Source organism: Aquarana catesbeiana, linkage group LG03, assembly GCF_042186555.1.
Source record: "Aquarana catesbeiana isolate 2022-GZ linkage group LG03, ASM4218655v1, whole genome shotgun sequence".
Taxonomy (NCBI): Eukaryota; Metazoa; Chordata; class Amphibia; order Anura; family Ranidae; genus Aquarana; species Aquarana catesbeiana.
In genome coordinates, this window is record NC_133326.1 from 127351837 (window position 1) to 127369917 (window position 18081).

Below are 18081 nucleotides of genomic sequence, written 5' to 3' on the forward strand. Positions count from 1 at the left end.
CCCAGCGTCCTGAAAGGGGCGGGGCAAATGGATAGGGAGGCAACCGCAGGGATTCAGGGGGCAGGGCCCATGTGCCCACAATGCACAGGCCGCCCCTGGACAAATGCCCAGAATGTAGGTCTTCAGAATGCAAAGGAACTAAACAACCAGCTCAGCAGCATGTAGATAGAGCAGTAAAGAAAAAAAAATGAAACTTAAATCCAGTCAGTGACCTTAGGTCCCTGCACTACCCCCCTTGTAAGAGTAGAAACACATAGCAGCTGTGGGCAGAGCTGGCATGTGTCATCAGGGGCCAGCTGCCTGAGCTTTGAAAAGGCAGCTGGCTCACGATCACTGGGAAGGACCAAGATGGTGGTGCAGTACCCAGGCTGTGACACCTGAACAGTGGATCGCATCAGGAGAAGCCTGGAAATGCTGTGCAAGTGAGTATTGAATATGTGAATTGAAGACAAGCCATCATAACAGGAAATGGGGGTAGTTGGGGGTTAAAAGAAAACACACTAGGAGGAAGTGAATTTCTTTTCTCAAAACATTACTAATCCAGGGAGCTGAATAGTGTGTATATGCCATTCCGCAAATTATGTCCTAGTGCAATTATGCAATTGTCATGTGATGGTTAGCAGCTGCATTAAGTGCAAATTGTTAGCAAATCTCAGTAAGGAGTAGTGTCCTTATCTTAGTCATATGCATTTACCCAAAACCACCAATCTTTGTTGGGTATTATACTGCCGACTAAAGACTGTGAAATTACACAGAAAAAAAAAACAGTTGTGTACTCTTATATTTATTAAATATGAATGCATTGTTTTACACTGTACTGGAGACATGTGCAATGTCTCCACCTGGTGGAACTTTGGAGAAATTGTATTATAAAGAAACAACAATTACATATTGTATTTAAAAAAAATACGTCTACAGGCAGTTCCCAGGTTACAAACAAGGTAGGGTTGTAGGTTTGTTCTTAAGTTGAATTTGTATGTAAGTCGGAACAGGTATTTTTTTTTAAGTATAACTCCAGCCCAAAAAAATTTTTTAAAGCAGTTGTAAACCCTAGAAAAAAAAAAAATGACAGCAAAAAAAAAAAAAAGTAAGACAAAGGCATAATGAGCTAGTATGTGTCGCATACTAGCTCATTAAGAAATACTTACCTTTGGACGAAGCCTACCAGTGGCACCCGCACACCGCTGAGACAGCTGACATCTTCTCCGATGTTTCTTCCAGGTTAGTGGGCTCTGGCACTGTGAGTGGCCGGAGCTGCGATGACATCACTCCTCAAGCTGGACCTTCAGAGCACATGTGCCGATGACGTCATTGGCTGCATACACTCTGAATATCTCCTAAACTGTGCAAGTTTAGGAGATATTCACAGTACCTACAGGTAAGCTTTATTGAAAATAATTACCACGGGTCCGGACGATCCAATCTAAAGTCTCTTATCTTCCACTATGCAATGAAGGAAAGAGCCCCACGTGCTGGCGATTGCTGGTACAATTGTATTCATGCAGAAAAGATCTGGACAGCCGCACACTGAGATGGGCAAAATAAAATCTTCTTTATTCAAAACACGGAATAATACAGAACATGACACCGCTGGAGCAAAACAGCTTGGCCGCTAATGCGTTTCAAGCTCTGGTTGAGCGCTTACTCATAGCTGGCTTACATAAAAGTGGTAACCACATTTATACATAAAATACATAGCATGTGACCTAACATTAATGAGATAATGCTGAGCAGCTGGATACTAGCTGCATGAGATCTCAGCACTCTTCAGTAGGTTAATAGCATGAAGTGGAAACACACTTGATACCATATAGAATGGAAAGAATGGACAAAAAAAAATATATAAAAAAAAATAAAAATTAATGACAATGATAAAAGTGAGTGACCTATGTGGTTTGTCTATTTGTTGCATGAAAATTAAAATGAATTTAGAATGTATGAAATAAAAATGGACAATGAAGGTGGAGTACAAAAAATGTGAAACCAAAATATGCATAAAGAATTGTATGAAATGAATGTGAACATATGTATAAAACTTGGGGCAAAGAATACAAATGTGTGTATATAAAACATAAATGTCATAAGTGAAAAATAAGTGAAAAATAAGAATAAGAACATGAAAAACAATTATATATAAAAAATTATATATATGTATGTGTATGCGGTATATGTATAAAGAAAATTAATATATAAATAAATAATTGAGACTTTACCCAATGAAGATATACGTGTTCATAAGATGTACTCAATGTTAGGAGAAACAAGAATGTATGTAAACCAAAAAGTATAAAAGAAATACAAAAAAGTGTAAAAAAGGAGTATAAAAAAGGACAAACATGCACATAGTGTGTCTATAAGCTGAACTGTTGTGGCTGGACTGTTATTGGGGGAAATTAATCTGTGAAAAAGGTGTTAAGGGAAGACAATATGAGAATAATCTACATTGTCACAATAAACCCCACGAACAGTGCCGAGATCCCAAGCAGCAAATGTACACATAGGCGATAAGTAATCCTTTTATGCATATATGGTCTTTGATCACCAATCATAAAGTCTGAAACAAAGACATAAGTGCAGTACAAATCAGTACCTCCTAGGAAAGTATATACAATACTTCATAATATTGGCATATTTGACCGAAAATCAAACCTCTTTAATGCTTAATTACAATCACACAATAAAAATTACTAAATTGCAACATGTACTCAAGGTATATAAAAAATATATGTAAAATGAGTTGAACTGTAAATCCAAACATATATTACTACTACTTCTGTTATGAAGTGTCGGAATGAGACATTAGTACAGACCCCCCAGGACAAACCCACCTCCCTTCATTAGTACAGACCCCCCCCAGGACAAACCCCCCTCTATTAGTACAACCCCCCCAGCACAACCCCCCTCCATTAGTACAAACCCCCTCAGGTCTACCCCCCTCCATTAGTACAAACCCCCCCAGGACAACCCCCCTCCATTAGTACAAACCCCCCCAGGACAAACCACCCCTCCCTTCATTAGTACAGACCCCCCCAGGACAAACCACCCCTCCCATCATTAGTACAGACCCCCCCAGGACAAACCCCCCTCCATTAGTACAAACCCCCCCCCCCAGGTCAACCCCCACCCCCTCCATTAGAACAGACCCCCCCCAGGACAAACCACCCCTCCCTTCATTAGTACAGACCCCCCAGGACATACCCCCCCTCCATTAGTACAACCCCCCCAGGACAAACCCCCCCTTCACTAGTACAGACATCCCAGGACAACCCCCCCTCCATTAGTACAGACCCCCCAGGACAACCTCCCCTCCAAGTGTGTACAACAGAACAGATGGAGACAGGCACAGGCTTGGGGGGGAGTGAGAGACAGAGGAGAACACGCCCCCCCCGCACAGAAACCAGCCGCTCCAATCTCCGGCGGCTGCTCTCCTTCTCTGACAGGAGGAGGGAGGGGGGACGGGCTTGAGCAGCGAAAAACACAGCGGTGGCGGCGGTGACCTGCGGAGGGAGCCGCCTCAGACTGGACACAGAGAGGAGGAAGAGGGAGAGGAGCACTCTAGCGCTTCAGCGCCCCCACCTCTCTGGCACCCGGGTGCACTGCATGCTGATGTTAGTGTGGGGGGCGGCGCCGCCCCTGTACCACTGCCGCCCCGAGGCCTGGCCTCGGTGGCATTGTGGGAAATCCGGCCCTGTGTCCCCTCCTCTCACTGGTACTGTAATGCCCCGTACACACGGTTCGGACATTCCGACAACAAAATCGTAGGATTTTTTCCGACGGATGTTGGCTCAAACTTGTCTTGCATACACACGGTCACACAAAGTTGTCGGAAAATCCGATCGTTCTGAACACGGTGGCGTAAAACACGTACGTCTGGACTATAAATGGGGCAGTGGCCAATAGCTTTCATCTCTTTATTTATTCTGAGCATGCGTGGCACTTTGTGCGTCGGACTTGTGTACACACGATCGGAATTTCCGACAACGGATTTTGTTGTCGGAAAATTTTATATCCTGCTCTCAAACTTTGTGTGTCGGAAAATCAGATGGAAAATGTGTGATGGAGCCTACACACGGTCAGAATTTCCGACAACAAGGTCCTATCACACATTTTCCGTCGGAAAATCCGACCGTGTGTACGGGGCATAACTCTTTCGATACCATGAATGACCAAACTTGATGTATCTTTATGATGTGTGTAGATCCAATGTTTGGCAACATTGGTAAGGTTTTCTTTTTCAATGTCATGTAAGTGGTCGTACAACCGGTCCCTGAGGCGACGTGTTGTACGACCCACATATTGAATCTGGCAGATATTACAGGTGATAACATACGTGACAAATTTAGTGTTGCAGTTTATGAAGGAGGAGATTTGAAACTCTCTATTGTTGCTACAAGATTTTATCTGTTTACCTATTTTGATGTAACCACAGTAATTGCAACTTTTAACACCGCACCTAAAGTTACCAGTAAAGCTGAGCCAATTGGGTTTGGGTTGGTTAGTCAAAAACAAGCTGGGCGAAAGGGAGCGACCCAAGGTAGGTGCTCTACGGGAGACCACCTTAATCCCTTCACAAAGGATTTTGTTGTAAACAGGGTCATTGTATAAGACAGGGAGGTGCTTAGTTACGATTTTCTTTATTTTAGTAAACTCTGAGCTGAACGGCGTTGAGAACACTGGAGCTTGGGGAAACGTGTGTGTTCTTTGAGAAGTTTTCTTATATGTCTCTTTTTTTAAAAGTGACGATCTAGGAATAGATCTCACTGTATCAAGTGCTTTATGAATAAGTGTGTCCGAATAACCTCAGGCTTTGAATCTATGTGCCATATTATTGGCCTCAGATTCAAAAGCTTCCGAGGACCTGCACAAGCGTTTCAGTCTTAGAAACTGCCCATATGGTATGCCTCTAATGGTATGGCTGGGATGTGCAGAGTCGGCCCTAAGTAGAGTGTTGCCACTAATAGGTTTTCTGTAGAGACTAGATTGGATCATGCCATCAGCACCAGCTAATTTTACATCTAAGAAGCCAATAGAATTAATTTGTAAGTTTCCCGTGAATTTCAAATTCAACATATTGTCATTGAAATATGAGAGCCAGACATCTAGATTGGCGTGTTCATCAGATGTAATAAACAAGAGATCGTCAATGAAACGGCAGAAAAATATTGTGTCTGTACGGCGGGGGCTATCCGCTCCAAAGATGCGGGCACTGTGAATGGCCGGAGCCACGATGACATCACTCCTCAAGCTGGACCTTCAGAGCACATGTGCCGATGACGTCATTGGCTGCATACACTCTGAATATCTCCTAAACTGTGCAAGTTTAGGAGATATTCACAGTACCTACAGGTAAGCTTTATTATAGCCACATGCTTCAAAAAAACACCCACTCCGCATTGGAATCCATAGTCCGTGGCCCTGATATGTAGATCAGGGGGCCAGACAATGGATAGGAGGATGGCAGCCGTGCACCCTCTATGGACGGGCCATCACTGCTTCCATCTGATACTGAGCCTCAAGTCAATAAGCGCAGAGAGAGCGAGGCAGAATCTGACGATCAGATTCTGCCTCCGTGCTTTGCTGATTGTCAGATAATGCCTTCAATGATCTGCGCATGTGCACTGTTGACGTCACACCAGCTGATCGGCAGATCAGCTGGGTGACGTTACGTACTGCGCATGCGCAGATCGCCTGAGGCATTATCTGACGATCTGCACTATTCTACATGGAAACTGCGTTCCCCTGCGTTCCTGCTGAAAAAAGCCCTGTAACAATAACATGGACTGGTAGGAGGTCAATCACATGAATTATATGTTCAGTCCTATGTATTAGTTTGAAGCACTGTTTGCACTTTATGAGTATATGGAATATAAGTCATTAATTAATTTTTGGAGTATAGTTTTTGCACTTTATCTTGTGATATGCACTTAGAAGTTTGGGTGTAGACAGCACAATATTTTTTTCTTTTTTTTCAGTATCCTTATAGATACATATTTTTATTTATTGGTTGCATTTAGCATCTGTTTCAGCAAATTACAGTAATGAAAAAGTGTGAGGACACACTAAAGGAAACATAAACTCCCCTTCTCAAAATGTTTGCTGCTTGGCTGTCATCCTGATCGTCTTCCCTCAGCTCAGAGTCACTGATCGAAGACAAGGATGCAGATCAGGACTTGTGACTTCTCTGATCGGTGTGCTTGTTACATATGATTGACAGAGGGAGATCGAGTCAGCGCAACAGCCAGGCAACTAGAATGTTCGGAAAACCTGCGGTATAAAATTGCTATAATTTCCCCCATGAGAGGTTTTCTATATGATTGCACCGCCCTCTGGATTTTTTCCTAGAATGGACTTTCTCTGCATTTAGCACTACAGGATCCAATCATTGGTCCAAGAAGAAGACAGCCAGCATGTCCCCACATGACGCTTGTCTGAGGTTACCGGGCAGCGTCTCCAGTTACCATGGCACCGACGGCTTACAAACACCCCGGCCAGACCCGCCTGAACATCCCTGGGATATGATTGGCTGACACAAGCCTCGTGCTGCCGAAACAACCTGAAACGCTACCAATTACGACTCACTTCCGCTGTGAGAACGACGGACTTTTGGTAGGCAAACCACGCCCCCTGAGTCCGGCGCCTGCGCCTCCCGCCTTTCCGGTCAGTTGCCGGTGACACCGGGGAGAGGAGGGAACGCTACGGCGGCCGGATGGTAAGGGAGTAAGGGAGGGCCGGGTAGGGCTATGTGCATGGTGCAGATCATAGGGGACCCGGGTGTGTAGTGTGGTGTATGGACACTGTGCACAGAGGTGTCGGGGGCGGGCCCAGCGCTGTCATGTGTTTTTACCTGCCTGTCATGGTGGGGGAGGGGGGCTCAGTCTGTATGTGGCAGTATGGAGACCATATGAGTGGAGAGCTGTCACGTGACTTCCCTGGCATTGTCTCCCCCTCTGCAGGGAATACATAGACTCTCTCTGTACTGTATATAAGGAGCCCTCCTCTATTGTCTGCAGAGAATACATGGACTCTCTCTGTACTGTATATAAGGAGCCCTCCTCTATTGTCTGCAGAGAATACATGGACTCTCTATGTACTGTATATAAGGAGCCAGTGGCTGCTTTCTCAAAAATTTTGGGGGGGCATAAACAGACTGAAAAATTCTGAAAAAAAAAACCATCAATTGCAGCCTCACTGTGCCCATCAAACACAGCCACTGCGCCCATCAATTGCAGCCACTGTGCCCATCAAATGTGACTACCGTGCCCATCAATTGCAGCGACTGTGCCCATCAATTGCAGCCACTGTGCCCATCAAACACAGCCATTGCAGCCACTATGCAATCAAATGTGACTACCGTGCCCATCAATTGCAGCCACTATGCCATCAATTGCAGCCACTGTGCCCATCAATTGCAGCCACTGCGCCCATCAATTGCAGCCACTGCGCCCATCAATTGCAGCCACTGTGCCCATCAATTGCAGCCACTGTGCCCATCAATTGCAGCCACTGTGCCCATCAAACACAGCCACTGCGCCCATCAATTGCAGCCACTGTGCCCATCAAACACAGCCACTGCGCCCATCAATTGCAGCCACTATGCCATCAAATGTGACTACCGTGCCCATCAATTGCAGCCACTGTGCCCATCAAACGCAGCCACTTTGCCCCATCAAACACTGCACCTCATCAATTGCTGCCACTGTACCCCATCAAACGCAGCCACTGTGCCCATCAAACGCTGCCACTGTACCTCATCAAACACTGCCACTGTACCTCATCAAACGCATCCACTGTGCCCATCAAACGCTGCCACTGTACCCTATCAAACGCTGCCACTGTGCCCCATCAAATGCCGCCACTGTGCACCATCCAATACTGCCACTGTACCCCATCAAACGCAGCCACTGTGTCCCATCCAATACCAACACAAAGCAATCTCTTGCGCTTGGGTGCCCGGTCAGCTAAATAAGTGGCGCAGCTAACCCCTTTAGCAAAGTCAGTGGAATGTCGCAGGTCTTGCTGCCCTCCTCAGAATAAAGGGGTATCCTTTATAACTGAAACATACAAAAAGAACAGGGGGGCGCACCTACCTTGTGCATTACATAATATAACTGGGTACTAATAATGTAACTGGGTACCCATAATATAACTGGGTACTAACATTTATAGGTAAAGTTGATCCAGGGAAAATCCGATTGCCTCTTGGGGGATCAGGAAGGAATTTTTTCCCCTGCTGTAGCAAATTGGAGCATGCTCTGCTGGGGTTTTTTGCCTTCCTCTGGATCAACTGAGGGTATAAAATTGGGTATATTGGATTGTACGATATTTTTTATTTTATTTATTTATTGTTTTTAAGGTTGAACTGGATGGTCTTTTTTCAACCTGACTAACTATGTAACTATTACCAAAGATAAAATTTATTCATAAAATAACAAGAAATATACTCACAAACAAGCTTTTAAAATAAGGCTTATCAATACTCCAGCAATAGCGAGCAGTATATTTAAACGCCTACAGCCTGGACCAGATATTTGGAGGACCCAGATGGAATCGCAAGCGGCTTACGCGTTACGAGGGCGAACCCATCGCTATGACTCTGAGGAAGAGGGTTTGCCCTCGTAACGCGTAAGCCGCTTGCGATTCCATCTGGGTCCTCCAAATATCTGGTCCAGGCTGTAGGCGTTTAAATATACTGCTCGCTATTGCTGGAGTATTGATAAGCCTTTTTTAAAAGCTTGTTTGTGAGTATATTTCTTGTTACCCCATCAAATGCCACCACTGGGCCCATCAAATACCGCCACTGTGACCCTGCCCGCTCGCCGTCTGCCTGGCAGTTACCCTACCTCGGCGAGGCAGTGGGTGACGGCGGCGAGCTGTGTCCTCCATGCGTTTCCTCCCCTCCTCTCCTCCTGATAGGCGTCCAATTACAGCGCCTGTCATTTCAGCCAATCAGGTGACGGGTAACACACCCGCGCTTCCTGATTGGCGGAGAGTCAGTTCAGTGTTAGAAAGGCGAATATTCATTAGTCTTCCCTCAGCTCAGCTGAATATTCGCTTTTCTGACACACCTGGGTGAACTGCGAGCGCAATGCTTTGCGCTCCGAGTTCACCTTTTTTGAAGCCTATTAGAGTCTATGGCTCTAATAAGGTGCTTCAAAAATACACCCCCTGCCGCTTTAATTCAGGCGCCCAGTGTCCAAAAAGGGGCCGTATGCCTAAATAGGGGGTGGTGGCGGCCATTGATAGATTTATGCAATGCATGAATCTATCCATTATTCATATAGGGGGGTGTCTGGAGAGAGGGGGCCGCACCCTTAATGGACGCATCTCCACTGTAAGGAGCACTCCTCTATTGTCTGCAGGAAGGTGGTGACACTGGGGAATGTGGCTCAGTGGACCCCTCGAAATCCTGATCCCTGATTCCTGGAACTCCACCTCACATACCTGTAGAAATAAACACATTGGGGTTGATTTACTTAAGGCAAATAGACTGCGCACTTTGCAAAATGCAGTTGCTCTCTGCAAGAGTATTTGCTCCAGACATTAGTAAATGGGGTAAAGCTTCACTTTTTAAAGAATGCCCAATCATGTGCAAGGAAAAAAAAAAAAAAAAAAAAAACAGCATTTTTGCTTGAATATGATTGGAGGATGGAAGTCAGCAGAGCTCCTGCTCATTTACTAAGCTCTGGAGCAACTGCTTTTGCAAAGTGTACAGTCTATTTGCCTTTAGTAAATCCATCTCACTGTGTGCCCCAACAAGTGTTAATGCATACAAATGTTTACTCTGAGGGTTCCTTTACACTTGTGATTGGGGAGTGGTAAAACCCTGTAGTTGAGCTGCGTTTCTAGCGCCCCTCAATCACTCAGAAGCAGCAGCTGGGGGTGTAGACATGCTACGGACACAACGCTTTGCGGCAGGAATTATACCCCCATGTTTGGTGAATGGGGCTGTGCTGCAACCGCACACAATGCACGTGGTTGTCTGGTATTTAGGGGGTTAAAATAGGCGGTGAGGAGGTGATACAACCCCTCCTCGCTGCCCTCACCGGATTGCTCTTCAGACACACAGCAGGTGTAAATGAGCCATAAGACCGTGATCTCTCATAGACTGGATGCGGCCCTTTGCTTGCCTTTTTCTGTCAGGGACACTATTCTTCACACTGACATCAATTTCTTCTCCTGACACCAACAGTGGGGCACTATTCTTCCCACTGATATAAACAATAGTAAACTATTCCTTCCACTGACACCATCAATTGGGAATTATTCCTCCCACTGACACCAATGATGGGGCATTATTCCTCCCACTGACACCAATGATGGGGCATTATTCCTCCCACTGACACCAATGATGGGGCATTATTCCTCCCACTGACACCAATGATGGGGCATTATTCCTCCCACTGACACCAATGATGGGGCATTATTCCTCCCACTGACACCAATGATGGGGCCTTATTCCTCCCACTGACACCAATGATGGGGCACTATTCCTCCTACTGACACCAATGATGGGGCACTATTCCTCCCGCTGACACCAATGATGGGGCACTATCCCTCCAGCTGATACCGAAGGCGGCACTATTCCTCCCAATGATGGGGCACTATTCTTCCCACTGATACCAATGATGGGCACTGTTCCTCCCACTGACACCAATGATGGGACACTATTCCTCCCACTAATACCAATGATGGGGCACTATTCCTCCCTTTGATAGCAATACTGGGGCACTATTCCTCCCACTAATAGCAATGATGGTGCACTAATCCTCCCACTGACACCTAATGATGGGACACTATTCCTCCCACTTATACCATGGACGGGGCACTATTCCTCCCACTGATACCAATGCTGGGGCACTATTCCTCCTACTAATACCAATGATGGGGCACTATTCCTACCACTGACACCAACGATAGGGAACTATTCTTCCTATTGATACCAGTGATGGGACAGTATTTTTCCAAATTGACACCAGTGATGGGATGCTGTTCCTCCCTCTGATACCACTGATGGGGCACGATTCCTCCCACTCACACTAATGATGTGGCACTATTCCTCTTACTGATACTAATAATGGGGGACTATTCTTCCCCTTACTGACCACAGGCTTTATATATTTTTTTATAAATCCCATTGATCAGCAAGCTTGAGACATTATCTACTCCCACTGATACCGGGGCATTTTGTACTCTTACTGGCCACAGTCCAGCCCCCCTAAAGCCTGAAGAACAGTAAACTGGCCCTTTGTTCAGAAAGTTTGAGACCCCTGCTCTAAGGCCTCGTCTACACATGTGACAGATTGGCAGCAAAAACAAGCAGTTGATTAATATTATTACTGCCCTCTGAGAAATTAACCTGGCAGGTAGACATTTTTGTATACATTCCCACAGTCTCTTCATGGTACAACAAATTTTATACAGCTTATCACGTTTGGTAGGCAGTGCCACTTGCTAACCATGCCCTATCCAAATCAAAGGGGACTGCACCACAACCAGGCCTAAAGCTAACCACACCAGTCACGGTCAAATTCTCATTAGACCTACCAACAGCTATGTAGTTCTGGGGCCTGTCTGATTGGATACAAATTGAATGGGTAGATTAGGTAGATCTTCATATTCTACAGTTTTGGTAAATGTAATGTTGATTGTATGGTCAGATGGTAATGTGTATGGTGACCCTAAGGCCTAGTTTACTCTTGTGGTTTGGAGGGGTAGTAAAAACAGGCAGTTAACGATTTCAGCCCTGGAAGGATTTACCCCCTTCCTGACCAGAGCATTTTTTGCTATTCGGCACTGCGTCGCTTTAGCTGACAATTGCGCAGTCGTGCGATGTTGTACCCAAACAAAATTGACGTCCTTTTTTTCCCACAAATAGAGCTTACGTTTGGTGGTATTTGATCACCTCTGCGGTTTTTATTTTTTGCGCTATAAACAAAAAAAGAGTGTCAGTTTTGAAAAAAATTCAATATTTTTTACTTTTTGCTATAATAAATATTCCCAAAAAATATATATAAAAAAAACAAATTTCTTTCACAGTTTAGGCCGATATGTATTCTTCTACATATTTTTGGTAAAAAAAAATCGCAATAAGTGTATATTGATTGCTATGCGCAATAGTTATTGCTTCTACAAAATAGGGGATAGATTTATGGAACTTTAATTATAATTTTTTTTTTTACTAGTAATTGCGGTGATCTGCGATTTTTATTGTGACCACGACATTGCGGCGGACAGATCAGACACTTTTGACACTATTTTGAGATCATTGACATTTATACAGCGATCAAAGCTAAAAATAGCCACTGATTACAGTGTAAATGACACTGGCAGTGAAGGGGTTAAACACTAGGGGGTGATCAAGGAGTTAAGTGTGTTCCCTGGATGTGTTCTAACTGTAGGGGGGATGGGCTCACTACAACATGATAGAGATCTCTGCTCTCGATGACAGGGAGCAGTAAATCTCTGTCTTGTTGCTAGGCAGAACAGGAAAATGCCTTGTTTACATAGGCATCTCCCCATTCTGCCTCTCCTAACCGTAGTCGCAGGCCGTCGGCGAACATCAAGTTCGCACGCGCCTGCTAGTCAGGAATTTCAATGGGACGTACCGGTACGCCCTTTTGCCTGCCCCTGTCATTCTGCCGACATAAATCAGCGTGTCGCGGTCGGCATGTGGTTAAAGTGTTACCAAACCCAGGACCTTGCATTCACTATATTTGGTCTCCCACAGAACATGGAAATGCAATTATTTTAGCAAATACAGTGTCTTGAAAAAGTATTCATACCCATTTAAATTTTTCACATTTTGTCATGTTACAACCAAAAACATAAATTTATTTTATTGGGATTTTATGTGATAGACCAACACAAAGTGGCACATAATTTTGAAATGGAAGGAAAATGATAAATGGTTTTAATTTTTTTTTACAAATAAATATGTGAAAAGTGTGGTGTGTGTTTGTAGAACCACCTTTCACTGCAATTACAGCTGCAAGTTTTTTTTGGGATGTCTCTACCAGCTTTGCACATCTATAGAGTGACATTTTTCCCCATTCTTCTTTGCAAATCAAGCTCGAGTTCTGTCAGATTGAGTGGAGAGCATCTGTGAACAGCAATTTTCAAGTCTTGTCACAGATTCTCAGTTGGATTTAGGTCTGGACTTTGACTGGGCCATTCTAACACATGAATATGCTTTGATATAAACCATTCTATTGTCGCTCTGGCTGTATGCTTAGGGTCGTTGTCATGCTGGAAGGTGATCCTCCACTCCGGTCTAAAGTCCTTTGAAGACTCTAACTGGTTTTCTTCTAAGACTGCCCTGTATTTGGCTCCATCCATCTTCCCATCAACTCTGACCAGCTTTCCTGTCCCTGCTGAAGAAAAGCATCCCCACAACATGATGCTACCACCACCATGTTTCACGGTGGGGATGGTGTGTTCAGGGTAATGTGCAGTGTTAGTTTTCTGCCACATATAGTGTTTTGCTTTTAGGCCAAAAAGTTGGCTTTTGGACTCATCTGACAAGAGAACCTTCTTCCACATGTTTGCTGTGTCCCCCACATGGCTTCTCGCAAACTGCAAACGGGACTTCTTACGACTTTCTTTCAACAATGGCTTTCTTCTTGCCACTCTTCCATAAAGGCCAGATTTGTGGAGTTCATGACTAATAGTTTTCTCGTGGACAGATTCCCCTAACTGAGCTGTGGATCTATGCAGCTCCTCCAGAGCTACCATGGACCTCTTGGCTGCTTCTCTCATTAATGATCTTGCACGGCCTGTCAGTTTAGGTGAATGGTCATGTCTTGGTAGGGTGGCAGTTGTGCCATACTCTTTCCATTTTCGGATTAGATTGATTGAACAGTTCTCAAAGAGAAGTTCATAGCTTGGGATATTTTTTTTTATAACCTAACCCTGCTTTAAACTTCTATACAACTTTATCCCTGACCTGTTTGGTGTGTTCCTTGGACTCCATGATGCTGTTTGTTCACTAAGGTTCTCTAACAAACCTCTCAGGGCTTCACAGAACAGCTGTATTTATACTAAGATTAAAGTGTATGTTAACCCAAAAAAAAAAAAGTAGATTCTGGTCCCTTAAAGCAGATTACACAGTAAAGCGCTTGTGCTGTGTAATCTGCCCCCTCTAAACTGTAAAAAAAGAAATCCCTGAATATTGCACTTCTTGTATCCCCTCTCTAAATAGACCATGATAACAGGGTAGCTCCGCCTTGATCACCGTGGTCTAAGTGCGTTCCTTCGTCATACGTTGTCCCCACTGCTCTCCTCTCTCTCCCCCCTCACCCCTCCTTCCTCCCTGTCATCTGCCTCTGTGTGTCTGTCTCCGGCCTGGCCCTGCCCCCACGCTGCTATTGCTTGTAAAATGAAAGAATTAACTTTTCACTGCCAGCCTCTATTAGAAGCTGGCATAGCACCCTATGTCATTCGTTTTATAAAAGGAGCAGTGTAAATACCTAATTTGAGCTGTCTTCAGGCCGGTCAAATGACTCGCGGCCGCTTTACAGCCTCGAGACAGGACTTCTGTGGAGGAGACGAGCGGTCACCTGATCTTCCCGGCTGACATCAGAGGGAGATCATGGCCCCTCCCACAGAAGACATTCTTCAGAGCTGGAAAGGGAGGGTGAACTAGAATTCCATCAGGCAGACAGGTCAGTTAAGGATCAGACATTAATGGAGTGTGGACTGGGGATAGATTGGGGGAGGATTATGGCAGGTGACAAGAAATTTCCCATGTTGCAAACAATCATTGGAAATTATAGTACAATTTGTACTACTAAACAAGATGTGAAAAACACCAAAGCAAAATGTAATAATGCATTAAAGTTTGTTCACCAATGCCAGAAGTCTGCCAAGCAAAATAGGTGAGTTGGAAGCTCTATTGCACGAGGAGAGCTATGATGTAATCGATATTGCTGAAACTTGGCTTCATTCCTCACATGACTGGGCTGTTAATATTCCTGGCTATGTACTCTTTCGGAGAGACAGGGTAAAAAGGAAAAGTGGCAGGGTCTGTCTCTATGTGAGAAGTGATCTCAAAGTAAGTGTGAAAGAGGACCTAGTTGATGGAGAGTGTGATGAGTCTGAAGCATTATGGGTGGAACTGCATATAGATGTGCGTAGTTCAAAGTTAATCATTGGAGTTTGTTATAGACCACCCAATGTTAATGAGGAGGTGGAGACTCAGCTCCTTGCACAGATGGAAAGGGCTGCAAGGGCTGGGACGGTGATAATAATGGGGGATTTTAACTACCCAGAAATTGACTGGAGTAATGGCACTGCTGGGACAGTTAAAGGGCAAAAATTTCCTAGGAATGATGCTCTGTTGGACCTGGTAATCTCAAACCGTGCAGAGTTTATTACCAATATTTATATAAAAGAACATCAACATCATGGTAGCAGTAACCATAATATGATTTCATTTGATGTTAGCTGTAAGCAAAAAACACATACGGGAAAGATAAAAAAACTTAAGGTCAAGAGAGCAAATTTTTCATGACGACTGCAAGATGACGACTGCACTCCAGGACTTTGACTGGGAGGAATATTGGCATCAATGGGCACAGAACAGAAATGGGAATTCTTCAAAGTGACTGTTTGTGAACTCTCTGCAAAATATATTCCCATGGGCAATAAGTTTAAAAGGCTTAAAATAAAACCTATGTGGCTCACGGCCAAAGTTAAAAAAGCTATAAACAATAAGAAAAGAGCTTTTAAAAAATATAAAAATGAAGGAACACTAGTGTCATTTAAATGTTACAAAGAATATGTAAAAAGGAAATCAAGGACACAAAAACTCAAAACGAATGACAGATTGCAAAAGATAGTAGGACAAACCCTCAAAAATTATTCAAATATATTAATAGTAAAAAGGTTAGGTCTGAGCATGTAGGCCCTTTACAAAATAATCTACAGTGGGTGACGGAACAAAGAGAAGGGAAATTTATTAAATATATTCTTCAGCTATGTGTATACAAAAAGGAGCATAGGGGAGCTCATGTCCATAATGGGGGTGGTAGTGACACAGCCCCAAATGATCCACAATGGCTCAAAAGTGATATGGTCCAGAAATATTTAGACAGAATTAAGGTGGATAAAGCACCTGGACCAGATGGCATCCACACATGGATCCTAAAAGAATTGAGCTCTGTAATCTCAAGGCCATTGTATCTAATTTTTAGGGACTCGTTAATGAAGGGAATGGTACCACTGGATTGGCGTATGGCCAATATGGTGCCTATATTTGAAAAGGGAACAAAGTCTTTACCAAGTAACTGTAGACCTGTTAGTTTAACTTCTATAGTCGGGAAGATACTGGAGAGTTTAATAAAAGACCACATAGACGAGTTCTTGCTGAAAAAAAATATTTTAAGCAACAGACAGCATGGATTCATGAAAGACAGAAGTTGTCAAACATACCTGATTTCTTTTTATGACGAGGTAAGTAAAAACTTGGACAGAGGGGTGGCTGTGGACGTGGTATACTTGGATTGTGCAAAAGCGTTTGACACAGTTCCCCACACACGGCTCAAGTGTAAGGTAAAGTCTACAGACTTGGAAATATCAGTTTGTAAATGGATAGAAAACTGGCTAAAAGACAGAATTCAGAGAGTAGTGGTTAATGATTCTTACTCTGAAGGGTCTAAGGTTATCAGTGGTGTACCCCAAGGTTCAGTGCTGGGCCCCTTTCTTTTTAACATCTTTATAAATGATATAGGGTCTGGGATTAAAAGTAACATTTCTGTCTTTGCAGATGACACCAAGCTATGCAGTGGAATAACGTCCTTACAGGATGTCTCCAATTTACAAGCCAACCTCAATGCACTGTCTAATTGGGCAACTAAGTGGCAGATGAGGTTTAATGTTGATAAATGTAAATTTGTGCACTTGAGGGCTAAGAATATGCATGCATCTTACATACTAGGGGGAGTACAACTGGGAAAATCAATGGTGGAGAAGGATCTGGGGGTTTTGTTAGATTATAAACTCAATAATAGCATGCAATGCCAAGCTGCGGTTTCCAAAGTGAGCAAAGTCCTTTCTTGTATTAAGAGAGGTATGGACTCCAGAGAGAGAGAGATATCATTTTGCCCCTATACAAATCATTAGTAAGATCTCATCTGGAATATGTAGTTCAGTTTTGGGCACCAGTTCTCAAAAAGGATATCAGGGAACTGGAGAAAGTGCAGAGAAGGGCAACCAAACTGATAAGAGGCATGGAGGAGCTCCGCTATGAGGAAAGATTAGAGGAACTGAATTTATTCTCTCTTGAGAAGAGGAGATTAAGGGGGAAATGATCACCATGTATAAATATATAAGGGGTCCATATAGTGAACTTGGTGTTGCGTTATTCACTTTACTGTCAACATTGAGGACAAGGGGGCACTCTTTTTACGTCCAGAGGAAAAGAGATTTCATCTTCAGATATGGAATGGTTTCTTCACAGTAATGCCCCGTACACGCGGTCGGATTTTCCGATGGAAAATGTCCGATCGAAGCGTGTTGTCGGAAATTCCGACCGTGTGTGGGCTCCATCGGACATTTTCCATCGGATTTTCCGACACACAAAGTTGGAGAGCAGGAGATAAAATTTTCCGACAACAAAATCCGTTGTCGGAAATTCTGATCATGTGTACACAAATCCGACGGACAAAGTGCCACGCATGCTCAGAATAAATAAAGAGATGAAAGCTATTGGCCACTGCCCCGTTTATAGTCCCGACGTACGTGTTTTACGTCACTGCGTTTAGAACGATCGGATTTTCTGACAACTTTGTGTGACCGTGTGTATGCAAGACAAGTTTGAGCCAACATCCGTCGGAAAAAATCCTAGGATTTTGTTGTCGGAATGTCCGAACAAAGTCCGACCGTGTGTGCGGGGCATAAGAGCTATGAAAATGTGGAATAGACTCCCTCCAGAGGTGGTTCTGACCAGCTCAGTAGATTGCTTTAAGAAAGGCCTGGATTATTTCCTAAATGTACAAAATATAATTGGGTACTAACATTTATAGGTAAAGTTGATCCAGGGAAAATCCTCTCTGGGATCAGGAGGGAATTTTTTTCCCCTGCTGT

General features: G+C 44.0%; 1 protein-coding gene across 6 annotated transcripts in view; it reads left to right on the forward strand.

The window, feature by feature from the left end:
- The first annotated feature begins 6568 nt into the window (after nt 1-6568).
- SCAPER (S-phase cyclin A associated protein in the ER) overlaps nt 6569-18081 on the forward strand; it is a 500548-nt gene continuing 489035 nt past the window's right edge. For 2 of the 6 annotated variants that reach the window (XM_073619203.1, XM_073619204.1), the window contains exon 1: nt 6569-6709. In XM_073619203.1, coding sequence (XP_073475304.1) covers nt 6707-6709 — 3 coding nt within the window. In that variant the 5' untranslated portion in view covers nt 6569-6706. The remainder of the gene's footprint in view (nt 6710-18081) is intronic. The other 4 variants (XM_073619198.1, XM_073619200.1, XM_073619202.1 and 1 more) reach the window with 3 other exon arrangements.